The 18,479-nt window shown below is 55.3% G+C and overlaps 2 protein-coding genes across 8 annotated transcripts in view; one reads left to right on the top strand and one right to left on the bottom strand.

The window, feature by feature from the left end:
- Window positions 1-3,904, top strand: part of PDXDC1 (pyridoxal dependent decarboxylase domain containing 1) — a 50,375-nt gene extending 46,471 nt beyond the window's left edge. For 2 of the 3 annotated variants that reach the window (XM_045875019.3, XM_054507521.2), the window contains exons 20-23: window positions 542-634; window positions 719-815; window positions 1,679-1,783; window positions 2,199-3,904. In XM_045875019.3, coding sequence (XP_045730975.1) covers window positions 542-634; window positions 719-815; window positions 1,679-1,783; window positions 2,199-2,458 — 555 coding nt within the window. In that variant the 3' untranslated portion in view covers window positions 2,459-3,904. The remainder of the gene's footprint in view (window positions 1-541; window positions 635-718; window positions 816-1,678; window positions 1,784-2,198) is intronic. The other variant, XR_010411855.1, reaches the window with a different exon arrangement.
- A 547-nt stretch (window positions 3,905-4,451) lies between these two features.
- On the bottom strand, window positions 4,452-17,232 carry NTAN1 (N-terminal asparagine amidase). Of its 5 annotated transcripts, none has more exons than XM_045875020.3 (10): window positions 17,047-17,229; window positions 11,532-11,634; window positions 11,390-11,455; window positions 10,996-11,104; window positions 9,579-9,652; window positions 8,125-8,178; window positions 7,598-7,651; window positions 6,561-6,658; window positions 5,184-5,297; window positions 4,452-4,788 (listed from the first exon to the last, which is right to left on the bottom strand). In XM_045875020.3, exons 1-10 carry the CDS (start codon window positions 17,125-17,127, stop codon window positions 4,609-4,611), a joined length of 933 nt encoding a protein of 310 aa, XP_045730976.1. In that variant the 5' UTR covers window positions 17,128-17,229; the 3' UTR covers window positions 4,452-4,608. The 5 variants fall into 5 exon arrangements, with proteins under 5 accessions (XP_045730976.1, XP_064448648.1, XP_045730977.1 ...); XM_054507522.2 differs by having other exon boundaries at window positions 4,639-4,693; window positions 17,047-17,232; XM_064592578.1 differs by lacking the exon at window positions 11,390-11,455.
- Window positions 17,233-18,479: the final 1,247 nt, after the last annotated feature.

Below are 18,479 nucleotides of genomic sequence, written 5' to 3'. Positions count from 1 at the left end.
TCTGCTGAACTCACTCTGTCACTTCCGATTCCACTTCCATGAATGTTGAGCAGTGTCTGTTTTCTGTTGGTAAGACATTCAGATCACATTTCTCTTCTCCTTTCGCTGGCAGATGAGGCTGGTCACCAAGGCGTGTCTTACCCTTATCCAGGCATTTTATCCTCTTCTGTTTAATTTCCTATTTTACTTTGTATCCTGATATTTTTAAAAAGTGCAGAATTCCATTTACTAATATACTTTTGAAAAATGTCGCACATGCTGTGGTAATAGTTCTAGGTCTCAGGCAAGAAGCTTAGACAACTGGGGCACCTGGGTTGCTCGGTTGGTTGGGTGTCTGACTCTTGATTTTGGCTCCGGTCATGATCTCAGTGTCCTGGGATCGAGCCCCACGTCAGGCTCTGTGCTCAGCACGAAGTCTGCTTGGGATTCCCTCTCTCTCCCTCTTCTCCCCACACTTGCGTGCACTCTTTCTCTCTAAATAAAGTCAAATCTTTAAAAAAAAAATCTTGGACAAGTAACATCTTCCTTGGTCCTAACACAGCTTCTGGAAAACATGACAGAGGTGGTTCGGAAAGGAATTCAGGAAGCTCAGGTTCAGCTGCAGAAGGCAAACGAGGAGCGACTTCTGGAAGAGGTGAGGCTGAGCACAGAGCTCCTAGCTGACGCCACACTGGGAACCCCTGGCGGGATGGTCATGAGCAATGGTTCTGTTTTGCAGGGGGTGTTGCGGCAGATCCCTGTCGTGGGGTCCGTCCTGAACTGGTTTTCTCCAGTACAGGCTTCACAGAAGGGGAGAACCTTTAACTTAACAGCAGGTAGGACTGACAAGTGTCATCCCAGGTCTCATTTTGACCCAGTTCCGGTGATCCCACACACGAGTGGAGGAGCCCGGTGCCCACACGGCCCATGCTCCGCACTGGGTCTGCCCCGGGGACACTGCGGTGTAGCGTCTTCTCTCTCTGGCCCCCACGGCTGCAGCCGCACAAGAGCAGACCCCTCTTCCTGGAAGCCCGTGGGAACGTGCCCCCTTGGCCGTTCGTGTCCTCCACATGGTGTCTGTTGCTCAGTGCTGAGCGTTAATACTTGTTGCGGTCTCACTAGTGCTTGGCCTCAGCAAGAGGCTGCTTCTGAAAGGGGAGATGAGAAGCCCAGAGTCCGGAGCACCGGGCCAGCTTATTTGAGACCAGGCCCCCAGCAAGTGTGAGCAGTTGCCGGCACTTGGGGGAAGATGATGTCCTGCTGTCGGTCTCTTCCTGTTCTGTTCTACTCGGGGAACAGCTCCCTCAGCCTGGGGCCCCTCCCTAGGAAATGATGGCTGCAATCTCCTAGGACTGTAATCTGATTTTTGAACACGCCAGCCTTCAGCAGAGAGGCACCTGTTCCTTGCTGCTGAAGCACCTTTCCCACTCGCGCGTGGATCCCCAGGCATGTCCCAGGGATGCAGGGTCCCTGGGGAGGTTCAGGGTGGAACACCCCAGCAGGGCTGGGCCTCGCGAGGAGCGCTGTGAGGGGCTTTCTCCAGTTCCCAGTGCGTTTCCGGAGGGCCGAAGGCTCTGCTGGTGTGAGCGAGGCTCAGTAGCCGGAGGAAGCTTCTAGGGGGACGAGGCTGCATGGGTCAGCTCCCAGGGCGGCCTGTGCCAGGAGTTTCTGCACACACTTCTCTCTCTCTCGTCGGCAGGCTCCCTGGAGTCCACGGAGCACACCTATGTCTACAAGGTACAAGGCACGGGAGTCACACCGCCACAGACCCCCTCGGGCACCCGCACGAGGCAGAGACTTCCAGGTACAGGAGAACTGGTGCTTCCTCTTGGAACATAGACCCTTGCGTCCTGGGGGGCTTTTCCTGTTCGGTGTTACCTGCATCCTTTTGTTTTCTCTTAAGACTGGTTGTCCTTTTAACTATGTCCGTCGCCTTGAGCTTTAAACCGTGGAGAAATTTCTCCGTAGCACTTGACGGGGGTGGTCAGGGTCTTGAGAGCTGGCATCATGTTTAAGCTGTCCTCGCCTGAGCTCTTCCTGATGGGGACCCCAGAGGTTCCCGGCCTCAGGAGCCATGCTGGAGTCCTGCCAGTTCTCATTCCTCACTTCCGGGCATCAGAGCCTGGGATCGGAGGGGTTTCTCCAGAAGCACTTGGGATTAAATAAAGCGGTCGCTCGTCGCAGAGAGCTTTCAGCACTGTCCATGGCTCTTTCTCTAGGTCAGAAGCCTTTTAAGAGGTCCCTAAGAGGTTCTGATGCTCTGAGCGAGACAAGCTCGGTCAGCCACATTGAAGACTTAGAAAAGATGGAGCATCTGACCGGTGGGCCAGAGCAAGATGCCCTGGAGACCAGCAGCCCCGCGCCCCACCCTGGGGCTCCCACCCCGCAGGACACCGAGCAGACGGGGGCCCTCCAGAACGGGGCCCAGCACCCAGAAGATGACCGTCCACAGGTAGAAGAACTGGAGAGCTTAAGATAAAATTCACTGTTTTGCTTTGAGACTGTACTGAGTATTGTTTCAGGGAAGATGAAGTTATACTGAAAATGTGAACCGTGCCACGTGCTAATGCAAGAGAAATTACTGTTATTTGTGCTTAACTGGGATTTTTTGCACAAATACGTGCCTGAAAGCCAGGCTTTTTAGAAGGGCAATTGACTTGTCTAATTCCACTAGTACGCGGAGCAACTACTGTTGTTTCTGTCTACCCAGCTGTCGTCAATGCCGTTTTCCCCCCGTTACCATAAACACTTGGATTCACAAAGAACACTTAGAATTTCAAGTGCCTGCCACTTGAAACACTTGCGGTTACCGTTCTGAACGTAAGTGTAAGACGTTGTATGAGGTTACGTATAACTTTTCGCTAAGACAGCTGTCTTTAGAACTCTCTGGGTTCTCCGCTGTACTGCCACTCGGGAGAGACAGCCGGCTTTCCATGTTGGAATCGGGTGTTCAGTTTGGGCAGGTTGTGTGGATTTGGCTTGAAGGAGAACGGGATGCAGTGGGATTGAAAGAGAGCCCACGCCCGCCATCCCCCTGCTGCTTCCCCGGGGGGCGTGGGGGTGGGGAAGCCCCCCTGCCGCAGATCCACTTCTCCCTTTATGTACTATTTGTAAACAAATTAAAGGACTATCTATGAAGAGTAACTGTAAAACTCTTGACCGTATACATGTATATTTTTAAATATTGGTAAAGCTTTTAAATTGGCACACAGGTACAGACTGTGCTCATTTCTATGTTTAATATCCGAAAACCTGATAGAGATGCTACTCTTAACCTAATTATTAACTACGCTGTGTAGCACCCAGTTAAGTTTCAATTCTTAACTCTGACCCATTTGACATGGGAGCTTCTGTGGCTTCTCCCCACTAGCAACTCACCCCTTTGGGCCCAGCTCAGAAACAAGAACCAGAAAAGTCATCTTGCTCAGGCTAGTCAAGCCAGACCACTGCAGAAATAACTGGAAGCCCTTAAATACTGCCTGTTTCTACTTTTCTAGAAGTACTGCGTCTCCTCATTTATCCTAGCTAATGGCCCCTGTGCCTTTAGTCCAGCCAAGTCAAGCTACGGGACACCTCAAGATAGTGGGGTTTCACACTGGGTTTGTGAACTGTCATGTTGGAAGCCTTAGTTACACCATATTAAGCCTATAATTCGACTCTGATTGGATGTGATCTCCTACATTTGGCACTTGTCAAAATGCAATTTTTTGTGTGTGTGCAGATGATTAAAGTCTTCCCTGTTTATTTGGTGCAATGAAGTATAGCAGATAAAATGGGGAAAGGGGAAATTATCACCTTTAACAAGATTAATTTTTAAATGTTTTTATATATATTTGGAATTGTTAAATTGGTTTTGCTGAAACAGAATTTCACCCTTAAGACACTATTTGAATGTTGGTTTCAATAAAGGTTCTTGAAATTGTTACCAGTGAGTTTAGTTTCTACACAGTAATTAGGCATTGTGCTTGCCGCCTTTAGGGTAGCAACTTCAGAAACCTAAAAGTCTCTAACAGGTGTAACTGGCATATATCACAATGTGGGCATTTTAACGACCTTACACTAAAAGAACAGACTGAGCAGTGGCTCTGTGTAACTCTCACGTTAAATGTAGTCTCCTAGATTATTTTAATTATATTGCACAGCAGACTGATCAGATTCTGAACTTTTCATCTCCATCTAGAAGTGTAATACCAGTTTTAATTGATGTTTCTAAAACATTTTGGGGCCAAAAAAAACCCCTCGGTGAGATGCATAAATTGTCACAGAATTTCAGTGCATTTTAAATACTGTTTATCTGTACTGTACTTATCGTTTTTCCTTTATTCCCTGACTAAACAGAATTAATACTCACCGCGTATCCGAAACGGCAGCTTGTCCAGTCGCGAGGCAGGCAGCCCCTCTGGTGCTCGTGTTACCAAGAAGGAGAGGCTGGAGGTCAGCTTCAGCGAGCAGAAAGTAAACCTAAACAAATGCCTTTGCCAAAATAAGATTTTATTTTGAAAGTCATTTGAAGGACAGTAAGGAAGGAGACCTAAGACTCAGCAGATGTAGATTCTGATGCGCATTCTTTGCAGCCCCCACGGTGGTCTTTGTCAGGCCAACAAGTTGCTTTCTTTGGTGATCCCGTGTTTAGCTTCCTGGAGAAGAGATCTTTTCCCATAAGCCACCTTCATTCTTTTTGTAGAGCAGAGCCTTGTTTCCAGGAAACAGTGCGCTGGTGGGAGATGGGTGTTTTTTTAAAAACATCAAGGTAGACCTAATATGTTCCACAAAGTGGGGCGGCTCAGCCAGAGGCGAAGTGGAAAGGTTCTGGAAAAACAAGATTCCGCGTATGAGAGAGGAAGAACCTGGCTCTGTTACCCTCCATGATAGCGCTGTCGAAGTATCTCCGTGTTCTTAAACATGGATCTGGATGTTCAGATCACCCAGTATAGATCCACGATAAAATTACCTAGAACGTGAGGGGTCCTGCAGTAATGGGAAAAGAGCAGTTGCTTGCAGACTCCTTCCGACCCATGCAAATGCCTGGCCGGGACCTGACTTCTCTGCTGATCTAGAAGTTAAACGGGGTCTGCCGATAGCATCCTAAAAATAACTACTACCCACCACAAGAAAAGCGCCTCTGCTCTAAACTTTTTTTTTTCTTACAGATGAAGAAACCAGGGTGCAGAGAGTTAGGATTCACCCAACCTGTAAATTCTCACCTCTAGTATTTGCTTATCGTCTTGCTGCAGCCAGAAATCCACGTGTGGAAAGGGCATCCAGGAATACGGTCCTATACGCAGTTGCTCTGTCTTTGCGTCGTAAATACTAATCATCTAAGAAGGAACATTTCCAGGACAGAATGTAAGGCATGTTCCCCGCTTCTCAAACCCCACCAGTAACACCAGCCCAGTGCAGTCCAGCAGTCACGCATGTACCTGGAGGCTAAGCTTCTCGAAAACGTCTCCTGATAAAAGCCACTACTGCCCTGTGTAACATGCAGTATTTCCTCCAGTCCTGACAACAGTCCTTGAGGAAGATAGTGTTTTTCCCACTTGGGGTGAAAACCTGAGGCTCAGGGGGGCAGACAGTGGGCCCGCAGCCGAGCCCGACCCAAGTCCACGGCGGCCGGACTCACTGCTGCACAAACCTGTGCCCAAGCACCCACGTACCCGCATCTCCAGAGCACACCGTGCAGGCCGCCCATCGAAAGCCAGGAGAAACCAACTTGTACAAACGCTCATTTGCCCAACGATCAATTCCCCGAATCCCCTCAGCTGCCAGTGGCGGGTTCGAACCAGCAGCGCTGGGTTTGGGTTCCTGAGACTGAGCTAGGTGCTGAAGTTAGCAGAGTCCAGGCCACCGTGCGGCTGCAGAAAGTGCAGAAGGAACCTTCCAGCTGTGCACTGGTTGGCAAAAGAGATCGCTCTGAAGCCAAACATTTCTCCAACGAAAACGTCCACACCCCATCCGTGTGCACACCTCTGCGGGGAGGGGGTGGGGGGTGAATGCGCTGTCGGGTCTCTCACACCAGAGAAGGAGTGAAAGCACCCTTTAAGTATTTTTAAACGGCACGTAAGGCTTGGGTTTTTATTTCTCTAACTTCCAAAATTAAGGTGTTAATATTCAAAAGCATCCCTGGCGATCAGACTTGTAAAAACTGATCTGATCATTCTTTTGGATTAATCCACTTGTTCCAGCAGATGGCCCTTCAAGGACTTGGTCCAAAGGAGCGTGTGCTGCTGAGGGAGAAACCCCTTCTTCCCCCTGCCTGGGTCTCCTTTCCTTGTGGGACATGTAGGTAAAGGTTGCACCAAGTAAAAGGGGTCCGTTCTCTTTGCAGTGAATGGTGGGGCACATGTTCTCTCCCTCTACACCTTCAAGGCAGAGAACTGGGGTCTTGAGCTTACAAGCTAAAATCACTCATTATTCTTTGTTGTGTGTGGGGGAGAGAGCGAGCTGATCCCTGATCATTTTATAGCTTTAAAGAAACTCGATGAACTGTTCACTTCTAAGGTCTACAAAACTTGAGGCTTTGGACTGCGATGCCCTTTTTTTCCCCCCTGAACCCCTTAACACAAAGATGATTTCAAACTCACTGGTCCTCCTGTTAAAGCTCGGGCAGCACGGAGCTCCTCCTCTGGACCCCGATCTGGGAAGGATGCTCGGTAAATCTCTGCCGTCTTAATGTTGACAGCTGTGGGGGGACAAACAACATTTTCTCTGACTAAAGACACAGATGGAAAGTTTGCATGGTCTTACATTTCTACCACCTGTAACAGAGCGTGGTGAGTCTCCCCGAGAGAGAGAGAGGAGAGTCATTCTGTTCCATTTCCACTGTGAGGAGTGTAGCTTCCCCCTTCGTGCAGAGGGAAACTCCCGTGCGGGCCTCTGACCACCGCCCCGTTGCAGCCAAGCCTGTCGCGCACACGGCAGGGCCTGGGCCGGACTTGGGAAGACTTCGCCCCAAACCAAGAGTGGCTCCCCCTGCGCCCACGGGCAGCCCGCCATCCGTCCAAGCAGGCGCATGGCAAACCTCCCTGCTCGGCCCTGGGACCGCACGGATCTCTGAACGGCTGGGGGCAGAAGTGTGGCCTGGGATCACGGCCAAATCTGGTGTTTTTGTTTAAATGTTAAATGTTCTAGGGAATGGAGTAACACGTGTGTACCCGGCTCCATACGCTATCACAGATGGGACAGAAGTCCTCTGCAAACACAGCTAGCTTCCCCCTGCTCAACCTCAGCGGCCCCAGGGGCTGTCGCAGGAGAGGGTTCTGGGTTTTCTGGAGCCCGAAGAACTTTACACTTTGCTTAGGAGGAACTGGGTTCGCGACCAGACCTTACCAGGTGGTTCATGTGTAAAGAGACGCGAATGCCCGCTCCTGACCCCGGAGCCCTGTTCCCCGTGCCACTGGCTCTGCTTTCTACCCGCTCCCTTGTTTGTCCTTGTGCTCTCGGGCTGTGGACATTCTTAGTTTCGTAGCCAGAGGGCAGAGAAGGCATGCTGCTTGCCCGGGGCCGCAGAGGAGTGAGGACAGGAACCTACACAGTGAGCACAGCCGGCTCACGACGTGACCGGAGCCCGCCCTGCCGGCCCGGGACTGGCCTCTGACCCTCGACCAAACACGCTACTTACCGATGCCATAAATTACTGGAAAGTGGTTTTCGTTTTCTTCCCGGTCATTTAATTCTAACAAAAAAAAAAGGTTCTTTTTAAGATCTAAGAAATACACAACAATTGCTTTCATGTTCCACAATTAACGCCAAGAGGGAGCCCACACTGCAAAAGAAGAAGAAAATCGGAACACACAAGGGACCGTTTTCCTGCGTCCCTGCCAAGTCCCCGAGCAGGGGGGTCCCCGAGCAGGGGGGTCCCCGAGCAGGGGGGCTGACGGTCCGCAAAGTGCCCCGTCCCGAGTTAGAGCCTCCCGGCCCCCTACACCCTCAGCCATCCGCCACGCGTGGGGAAGGGGCCGGGGAAGGATGAAGGTGGGGGTCAGGGTGTCCTCAGAGGTGGCGCAGGGGAGGGGCAGGCCATGGCCAACACCAGTGGCACACACGTCAGCCAGGCGCTGCCAGACTGTCTCCCGTGACCGACGTGCTTGTGCGAGGTCTTGCTTTGAGGGTGAGGGCACCAGCTCTGGGGAGGATGGCAGAACTCACCTGTCACACACAGTGTCACTAAGTGAATGTCCTCCTCTTGTCTGTCAAATTCACCTACAACGAGAGTTTCTAGTTAGCAGCATACAGGCTGAGCAAGGCGACAAGGGGCCAGATTCCCACGGAAGGACGCCACGGCACCCCGCGGGCCAAGTGACAGGCCCGTTCCCAGCCCCAGGCCCACAGCAAACTGACCGAGGCTATCCCCTCCTCTCTCCCTGCTGAGGCCTGTGGGGGACCGCTGACGCGTAAGCTTTTTACTCTTAAGCAACAGTTATAAAAAACTTGATCACTAAAAAAACAAAACAAAAGGAAATACAGGCAAATATAAGGAGCATATGGGTTTTTACTGGTCTAAGTACGTGGGTTGTTTTTTTTAAAGATTTTATTTATTCATTTGATATACAGATAGAGAGCATGAGCAGGGGAGAGGCACAGGGAGAGGGAGAAGCAGGCTCCCCGCCGAGCCAGGAGCCAGATGTGGGGCTCGATCCCAGGACCCTGGGATCATGACCTGAGCCGAAGGCAGACGCTTAACCATCTGAGCCACCCAGGTGCCCCTAAGTACGTGGGGTTTTAAGGTCCATAGTCCCAGCAGTGAGCAGCGCGTGCATTTCCTTTCTTCCTGGCCTGCGCCCCGCTGAGCCCACTCCAGGTGGGCAACTTTATGTCCCCACGACGCACCTACCTTCCCACGTAATTCTAAGTCTTGCTTAATAGCTTTTACTGATGGACGTTAGACTATTTCCTAACGTAAAGAACGTTCTTACTGCCCATCTTTGGGCATACGTCTCTGCGCACGTTGCAGGTGATTTTCTTAGATTCCCAGGTGGGAATTACTGGGTCAAAGGACATGAAACCTTTTTAAGACTCAAGCCAAGGGGCGCCTGGGTGGCTCAGTCGTTGGGCGTCTGCCTTCGGCTCAGGTCAGGATCCCAGGGTCCTGGGATCGAGCCCCGCATTGGGCTCCCTGCTCGTCGGGAGGCCTGCTTCTCCCTCTCCCACTCCCCCTGCTTGTGTTCCCTCCCTCTCTCTCTCTCTCTGACAAATAAAATCTTCAAAAAGATTTTAAAGAAGACTCCAGCCCAGACGCCAGGTCGCCTGGCCCAGAGCCTGCAGCAGCGACTCCCCCAGCCCGCTGCCTCGTGGCTACCAGAGCGGGGGCTTCCATGCTACTTCAGTAGGGAAAACTGGCTTCAGTCGTGTTTTAATGTTCTGCAGGTTGAAATGGATGCCACGGCCCAGAGGGCGGTTCTGCCCGTACACAGGTCAGTGCTATCTGGGGCCGGGTGGACTGCTGTCGCACGGACACTCGGGCCCCCGTCCCCTCAGCCCCTGAAGACCGGGCTCCGCGCCCCTCCTGCCCGAGTCCCGGCTCCAAGCAGCGGCGCCCCTCCGAGGTTGAGCCTCAGCGGGCGCAGACTTCTGTCGGAGTTGGGGGAACGCGGGGCACTTACTAAGAAGCTGATGGGTAAGTTTTTGCGACAACTGCCTGTCGTCACTGAAGCCTCCCACGAGGTGCACTTCCAGCCTGGCAAAGAGACGGGACGGGGGTCAGAGGGCCGTCCACGAGGCCGCGCTACGGCGGTGCTTCCCGCGGGCCGCGTCCGCGCCGTGGCGCAGGGAGGACACGTGCGGGCGGCACCAGGGGAGACGGGTGAGGCTGCCAGGGCTGCGCGAGCCGCCGGGGACCCGGCCCAGGGGAGCTGCGTGTGCCGGCGAGCGGCACCGCCACGACGCCCCGCTCCGGAGGAGCAGGCCTACCGCCCGCTTTCACCCACCCGACGCGGGGTGCTTCCAGAAACCTCGGACACGTCTCAGCCTAAGGGGGCGCGGGGCTGGGCAGGGGAGGCGGCGCACCGCGGGGACTGCGGTGGGCCCCTCACGGTGCTATCTCCCGTCCACCGCACCCGGACGGACCGAGTAGCCCCTCCATTGCCGAGAGGGAAACGGGGTCTGTTTCCTAAGGCCACACGTACCCGCTACACCAGCTTTTCCAAGCTGGGGACCCCCTGCCGCTCCCTCGGGGCGAGCCTCCCGAGGACGGTCCCCGCACACACTAGCACGGCCGAGTCCTGAGAAGCCCCGCGGCTGGAAACCCCGAACTCCCCTGCTGGACCCTGCGTCCCCCACCCTCGTCTACCGATCCCCTTGTCCGCAGCCCGGGACAGTGCCTTCTACGGCAGACAAAGCCTTCCTGACCAAGAAACCCGAAGCGGCCACTGAAGCGGCCACGTCGCCAGCGCGAGGACAAGTGTCAAGGGGCCCCAGCGAACGTGAGCCAGCAGGAGGCGCCGTGATGGGCACGGGGCTCCAGGTTCGCCTGCCCGGGCGTCCTGCAGCAGACCTGCCACGTTAGTTGCAGAACCCAGCGAGGACCACCCCCCCGCCCGCATCCCCGTGGAAGGAGCACGCCCAGCACCGAGTGAAATCACCGAGCGCCGCCCGCACGGGGCACACGCTCCCGAGGCCGGCCCGGGAGACGCGCCGAGCTTCCCTGCCTCCAGCCCTTCCCACCGCGTACCATCCCGGAGGGCTTCCTGAAGGCCCCCCTGCCTCAGAATGGGGGCGCCCCGGGGCAGCTTCTGGCTGGCAGGAAGCCCCCAACAAGGGACTGCCGGAAGGACAGACGGACGCGGGGAGGCAGCATCTGGGGTCTAACAAAGCGACGTCCGACACGTGAACATCTCAAAGCACGTGAGTGACAAGACAGCCGGAGGTTCAAAGTCAGACCCTCAGGACCGTCGGCCTGTACCCGTCACCCCAGGACCACTGACGAGGGGCCCACGCCGTGCCAGTTCTCCCCGGGAGCAAGGCGGCCACACCACGGTGCACGGTTCCCGACAGCACAAGACAGACGAGCGTGGAGCTCACCTTCCACACTGAGCGTGGTCCGAGAAGGCTTTTATGGAGCTCATGATCAAGGGGACCTCCGCTCTGGTGTCGCTTCCATCACAGTGGGTCAAGCAGGTGGCCCCGTTACCTGAAGGAAAGGGTGGAATGACTCAGGTTATTCGCCGTGACAGCCCGGGACGCCAGGCCCACCTACTCCTGTCCCTTGGGACGCCTCATCTCTGGGTAGCCTGGAGGGAGAAGGAATAGAAACATCCGTGCTGCCCCGTCAGCGCGCCTGGCCCGGGCCACGGGGAGCCAGCACACAGACCGGAGAGCGGGAGAGCGGGGCCCCGGGACGCTCAGGCGCGGGCTCGGACAGCCCCCCACGGGCGGCCGCTTTAAGGAACGGTCTCCTTCGTGTCTCTCCTCCTACCTGTGTGCCTCAGGACCACAATGTGACAAGTGGTGGCATCATCAGAACCCAGAATGGAGATGGAGCCTGTTTGAAAAAGAAAGAAAATAAAATACCCAGTAGCCTTGGGGGGTAACGCCCAATGCACGGCTTCCTAACCTACCATCCTTTGGGGAGGTCACTGCCAGCTCTCTTTGCTGAACATACAGAAGGCCCTGGGGTCCCACTTGTTGAACAGACTGACCTCTGAGAAGTCTGGCTCTTTCCTGTTTAATTAAGAAAAAAAATAAAATAGTGATGGAAATTAGTGAGGACTGGGTACCCAGCGAGGGCTCGCAGGGCTCGGCATGGGAGCACTACCGGGCGGGCCGGCTAAGCGAACGGGACAGCAGTCGCTATCGTGGGGGACAGGGCAGAGGAACGGTGAAGTTCTCTTCCTTGATGAAACCCCAAAACGAGACCTGACTCAGGAGCAAGAGACTCTGCCCAGCTCTGCAACTGGGAAAGGAATCGGAGTGTCGGGGCCAGTGCCCCGGCCGGCTCCGCAGCCACAGCCCTGGTGGGAGAGAGGCTAGGACTGTCCCTGTCCCCCGTCTGGTCCTCCCACTTCGGGACCCCTGCACTGAGTATGCACCCCGAACGCGCACCCCCCCGCGCTGCTCGCAAGCGGCCAGCAACACTGAAGGCTACATACAGGAGGATGGTCTGGCGATGTAAATGGAAAAGATACAAAAGTGTAAAAAAAAAAAAAAAAAAAACCCAAAACGTAAAAGCTCTAACTATGCCGTTCCTGCAGCAGGGCTCAGGTGCTGCTACACACGGGAGGCTCCATTCTGCAAATGCTCTCTGATGGGGTCCCTACCAGAAAGGAGTGGCTGGGAGTCAGCCAACCCACGGAAAGGCTGTGCTAATATCGGGGGTCAAAACTTCCTCTCCTTGAACGTGAGCGTGAACCTGTGCGTGGAAGCGCCGAATCACCGGATGGTGCGCCTGAAGCAAATGTATCACCCGGGATGGCAACTACCCTGGAATTAGGGTTTAAAAAAAAATCTTAGGCAGTGGCGCTTGGGTGGCTCAGTCGTTAAGCGTCTGCCTTTGGCTCAGGTCGTGATCCCAGGGTCCTGGGATCGAGCCCCGCGTTGGGCTCCCTGCTCCACGGGAAGCCTGCTTCTCCCTCTCCCACTCCCCCCACTTGTGTTCCCTCTCTCGCTGTGTCTCTCTGTCAAATAAATAAACAAAATCTTAAAAAAAATTTTTAGGCAGTAGCCTAAAAAAAATTCAAAATAATAATAATAATAAACCCTCAGATGATTAAATTCTTTAATGAAAACTGAAACTTTTCTCGAAGATGTCAGACAGATACAATGATTTATATCATCACAGGATACAAGCGCTGTATCCCTACTTCCTTCTCACTTGCAACAAGCAAGCTCCTGAGAGAACAAATTCCCGTCCCAGTGCGCAGTGTCGGGCCTGGAGCAGAGAGCTTTCTGGTCTTACAGGCTTGCCTCCTGCCTGGGGCTCATGCGGGTTGCTGCTTGCTAACTTCGTAAAACACAAGATGTAAAAATAAACCAACTAACCATGACCAGCTTGACTAGTTACACCTGTTTTCTTTTCATAAACCTTCATTAACTGGAAGCGAGGCGGCAATGAGCAAGACAGTGCCTCCTCCACAGAACGAACCAGAAGGAGCCCAGGAACTGCAGTGTCAGGCCGGGGACGGGAGAAGGCAGCTTTGCCTCGCGTTCCCCCTTGAGCACATACCTTCTGCTTTAGTCTTTCGGGGGCGGGGGAAGGAGGGCGAAGGCAACTTGTGACCACCCACTTTCACGCGGGGCCGCCACCCAAAAGCAAAGCCGTGTGTACGAGCACGAACTACCACTTGCGTACCCGAGACCAGAAATCACGACGTCCCAGCAGCCCGCCCCCCCCAACCCGGCTCCGATTTCCCAGACAGACAGGAGCATAAATCATAAGAGAGGATGCCGCAAAGCGACAAGAACATGTTGTTTGGGTTTCCCACGTTAAGAAATGAAAAAAAAGTTTAGCCAAACTTCTCCGCTGTGCAAAAACACGGAGAGCTACTTCATGAGCTCCCCCCCCTTCCTGAAATAAAGGAGCCCCGTCTTCTCAACGTCTGCTAGTCTCTGGACACGCGGAGTCCCCCAGGAATCCCCTCTTGGGCAGGCTCTCGTTTCCCAATTCCTCTTCCTGAGCGCCCCTCGCTTAAGCCAGGGCTCAGCAAACTTTTCTCTGAAAAGGGCCAGAGAGTAACTATTTGGGGCTCTGCGGGGGTGCGGTCTCCTCTCGCAACCACTAGGCTCTGCTGTGTAGCCTGAGAGCAGAGACAACACGTAAACAAGCGCATGGGCGCTGTCCCCAGAAACTTCATTCATGGGCGACACCGCCATCTGAATTCATTTCATATAATTTCATATGTCACGAAATACTCCTCTTTGGATTTCCTCCCCCCCCCCCCATTTAAAAATGTAAAAACCATTCGTGGCTCACGGGCTGTCCACAGTCACCATCTGGCCCGGGGCTGGAGTGTGCTGACCCCTGTCTTAGCCAGTCACTTAGTATGACCACGTGTCCCTCTCCCCTGCTGCCACAGTCTGTCAGTTCTTCCTGCAAGTTCTCCTTCCCCCGGGGCAAAAGGGGATGATGCTGTCTGCTCCTTAGCCTGTGTGAGGATTAACTGGGTGGCTGTCCCCATGCCCACCTGTTTCCCTGACCCCTAGGTCCCCCTTTGCCACCCACACAACCCTCCCCGATGGCTGCCGGCATCACTGCTTCTAAACGCTGATTCTGTTCCATCCCTTTCCTGCTCGGAAACCCTTTGAGTCCAGCAATTTCACTTGTGGGAATAATTAGAGGGATTTATTAAGACTTAGCTCTGTGAATGTTCATAAAACGCCGAAGATTTAGAAATACCCTGCATGCTGAGAGGCAGGAACAAAGTTACAGGGCATTCATGTCGTGGAATTCGATGGAACCACACTTAGCACGATGCTGGGGGACTGGTTACTGAGCACCTGTGGGCGACTCACTAAGAGCAAGAACTCGAAGACGAGAGCACCGCCCAGAGGAATGACTGCTCCGCGGTGCTGACCACGGATCTAGACCCGCCCTGTCTCAGAGTAGCCACTAGCCACGCGTGGCTGTGGAGCACCAGAAACGTGGCTAGTATGACTGAGGAACTGGGTTTTCCGTTTTCTTTCGTGGTGATGACATATAAGGCCCCATTTAGTGGGGGCAAAGGGGGCCCAGACTGAGCGGCGCCGCCAGGGTCCCCACGCGGGCTTCACCACTCCCGCGACGTGGGGCTCCGGGCAACTCACGCCCCCGGCGTCCCCGTAAGGGGTGCCACTCCTGCTCGGTGCCAGGCCTGGCTAGGGACGGGTTTGTAACTGCTGCCGCCGCACAGGCCAGATCGTCCCGTGAAAAAGACACATCAGCGGACAGAATGTGGAGTTTGCGCTCACTTTCGGAAGTTCATCATTCGGATGGAAAGAAAACCCTCTGCACCACAACAGTGGTTGTGGTGTCCTTTTTGGCGTCTATGTGTTAGCTCTTAAAAAAGGGACGCACGACTAGCTCTAGAAAAACTAATAAGAGCTTTCATTTCACCCCACTGCTTCCTCGGTCAAAGATCCTCCGAAACCCCTCTAACCCCGGGGCGACCCACCTCCCTGGGTCTCTATCTCCCACTCTCTCCCCTCACCCCCTCTGCGCCCGGGAACCCGGCCCGTCCACCGGCGCTCCGGGTGCTTCCCCTCCTTGCCCACGGAGCTCAGCTAGACTGCCCTCCCCCTCCTCCCCCTGTTCCCATCTCTCCCCTGCGGCCATCCTTCTTCCCTAAGACCGCTGCAAAGGCGGTGAGCACCCCCAGTTTCCTGTAATGCACACTGGCCCCCACCAGGCAGCTGGCCTTCGAGACGACCGGCCACCCCGACTCCCCACTGAGTGTGCTGCTTTGGACACTCCTCTTTCTAATTTTTTATCACAGAAATTCTCAGGGAGACATAAAAACAGTGTCAACTGGGGCGCCTGGGTGGCTCAGCCGTTTAGCGTCTGCCTTCGGCTCAGGTCATGATCCCACGGTCCGGGGATCGAGTCCCGCATCGGGCTCCCAGCCCCGGGAAGCCTGCTTCTCCCTCTCCCACTCCCCCTGCTTGTGTTCCCCTCTCTCGCTGTGTCTCTCTCTGTCAAATAAATAAAATCTTAAAAAAAAAAAGTGTCAACTAAATTCTTTAGGCAGCTGAAATATTTTCCCCTTGGAGAGTCCTACTCCAACTTCATCAGTTAACGAGGCGACAGCGATGCAGCCCAAGGAAAGCGCTTAGCACAGGGCCTGGTGTCTGCTAAGTACCCGGAAGGTCGACTGTTTTCTTGAACTGCAGGCTGAGAAGCACAGTTGCCCCCTTTTCCCTGTAACTCCTCATCCTTCAGGTCATTCTCAGGGGTCCTTCTGCTCATTCATGGATATAACAAATATTTACAAAGTGCAGATTCATAGCCAGAGACTGCCCTAGGCGCGGAGGACACAGAGCAATAACACACAGTCTGTTCGGGAAGCTCATGTTCTGGGGGTCAGATCGAGGGAGAATCAACACAACACGTACGCAGACAAAATAATTCCAAAGTGTGCAACGGTTAACAGGAAACCCCGAGACGACCTTCGGTGAGCCTCGAGGCTAGGTCAAGCTCGTCTGCTTCGCATCTCACAGTGCAAACGGGCATTCTTCCTGGATGGCACTTAACAGTGCACGGTGTTTGAGCCGTTCTGTGATCAAAAACCATCCCCTCTAACCAGGCTGTAAAGCAGCCCGCCCCGCTTGTAGGGAACAGGCGAACACGGTGCTCGACAGACATCGGAGGCTCAGTACGTATCTGCAGTCAACGAACTGACGGATTCCCCCTTAACCAGATCTGGGGCACGTGAGAGGTTTGGACCCATTTCTTTTTTACGTTAAGAACCCCTTTCCAAACTGCCTCTGCATAAGCATGGACCACGGGTTCAGAGATCTACTTGAGGACAAAAGCAGAAGACGGAACAAAACCTAACCCTTGCATCAGGGCGTGGTCCTCAACACGGCGCAGCTGGGGGGAAAAGCAGGGCCCTTCCTTCTGGCTAAAAATACCCGGGGGCCCTAATCCCCGGGGTGGGGGGGGGGGGAGAAGCCCGGGGGAGCGGCCGGGTGCCCCTGGCCGGAGCCCCGCCGGGAGGAGCGGCTCCCCGCGGGGCGCGGACCCCGGCGAGTGCCAGCGCGCAGGGGCGCTGCCCAGGGTGGCCTCAACGGACCAAGCCCGGCTGGGGGTCGCGAAGTCCCCGGGCGCCCTCCGGCCGCGGTGCTGTGCGACCTTGGGCAAGTCGCCTAACCTCTCTGGGCCGCCCGCCCCTCCTCCGGCAAAGAGAGGCCTCGGCAGAATGCCCTCGAAGGTCCCAGGGAGGGGAAAGCCCCACAACAGACGCCTCGAGCCAAGGCAGAGACTCGCTGCCGGCGGCCGGGGCTCCCGACGTGCCGCCAGTCGCTCCGCTGCGCCAAGTTTAAACTCTGCCTCCGGGAGCGCGGCTGGAGGCGGTGGGGCTAGGAGGGTCGGGCCCGCCCGGCGGGGCCCCTCGGGCCCGCCTCGAAGCTCCCTCCCCCCCCCCCAGCCCGGGCCCCGCTCACCTCCAGAGGCGGGTGGGCTCGCACCAGGTCCCCGGCGGACTGCGGCAGCCGCACTCGCCGCCCCTCGACGAGCAGCGGCATCGCGGAGGCGGCCGCCCGGGCAGGCCCAGGGAGGCGGCGGCCTCCCCAGCCCCGGGCCGCCCGCGGCCCCCGCCCCCGGGCCGCCCCACCGCGCCGCGCCCCGCCCCGCCCCCCGCGGGCGCCGCCGGGAAGTGGAGTCCCCCGGGGGGGTGGGGGAGGAGGGGCGGTGCAGCCCCGAGCGGCTGGGGAAATCGGGGGCGGGGCCGCACGGCCCTGTGGGAGATGTAGTCCAAACGCGAGGGAGGGGCCCGCGGCCAGCCCCCTCCGCAGGGGGCGCTGGGAAATGTAGTCCCGAAAGCGTGGGCGTCCAGGAAAGGCGGGGAGCTGGGCTGCAGGCGAGAGCCTCAGCTCCTGGTGCCCTCCCTGGCTCGACTAGCGGATCAGCCAGCCTGGCCCGAGTGTGGGCTCTGGGGTCGGGCTGCCTGGAGTCAAGATCACGGCTCTACTTCTTCTCATCCTGACCTTGAGCAGGTAATCCGAGTCGGGGAACCAGCGGCTATGCCGCTCCATAGGACTGTGTTCAATCAACAATAAATGTTGAACTGCGAAAATAGAGTCGAAACTTTGCTAGCCCCCCACATTTAGAAATCATCAGTAACACTTGCTGCTTGGAACTCACTGATGGGCTAAGAACCCTGGGAGTGACGATCAGCAAGATACCACCCAGTCCCTACGGATCATAGGCTTCTCGCCTAGGGACTCTCTGTTCTGCAATTTGGAAATATTCCTTGAATATACCCAACTCTACAAGACGTCAACCAAAAGGCAACTTCACAAAACTAGTGGGTGAGATGAAGAGCCACCTCACAGAGCAAACACTGTTGGAACGGTGTCTGTCTTCAAAGCTCCCAGGGCGATTCTGGGACCAAGAATTAAGGTCCACCATAATAAGCAAGGCCTGGCGAGGGGGGGCGGGGCAACGCCCTTCCTCTCTCCAGGTGAGACCACTTCAGCACTAAGGAGGCGATTGGTGTGGATGGAATGCACGGTACCCTTGCCTTAGAAAAATTCCTTCCATGCAAGGGCTTCCTGCTTAGCTACTTTCTCACGAAGGCAGCTGGACAGCTACTGCCTTTCCATGCATTTTCCCTGAATCCTCACAACCCTCGAGTCTGGAACAGTTATGCCCACCTTACAGCTCCCAGTGGAGCTCGGACTTGTTCAAGGTCACGCAGCTGGCTAGAGAGACGCCAAGTGTGTTATCCATGACACCTGAGAGGTCCCCGGTCCTTTCATACTTGGACAAATTCGCCACTTCTCGTTAAGGAAGAGCCGACCATAGCCGACAAGACAACAGGAGAGACCCTGGAACTCCCACCCCAAACGAAAGCCTGGCTTTTCAATGAGGAAGA

The sequence above is a fragment of the Mirounga angustirostris genome, unplaced genomic scaffold (genome assembly GCF_029215605.1).
Source record: "Mirounga angustirostris isolate CCGP_5_RB_7025 unplaced genomic scaffold, mMirAng1.0.hap1 SCAF_5, whole genome shotgun sequence".
NCBI lineage: Eukaryota > Metazoa > Chordata > Mammalia > Carnivora > Phocidae > Mirounga > Mirounga angustirostris.
Note: the sequence above shows the minus strand (reverse complement) of the source record. Positions and strands in the feature narration are given on the sequence as shown.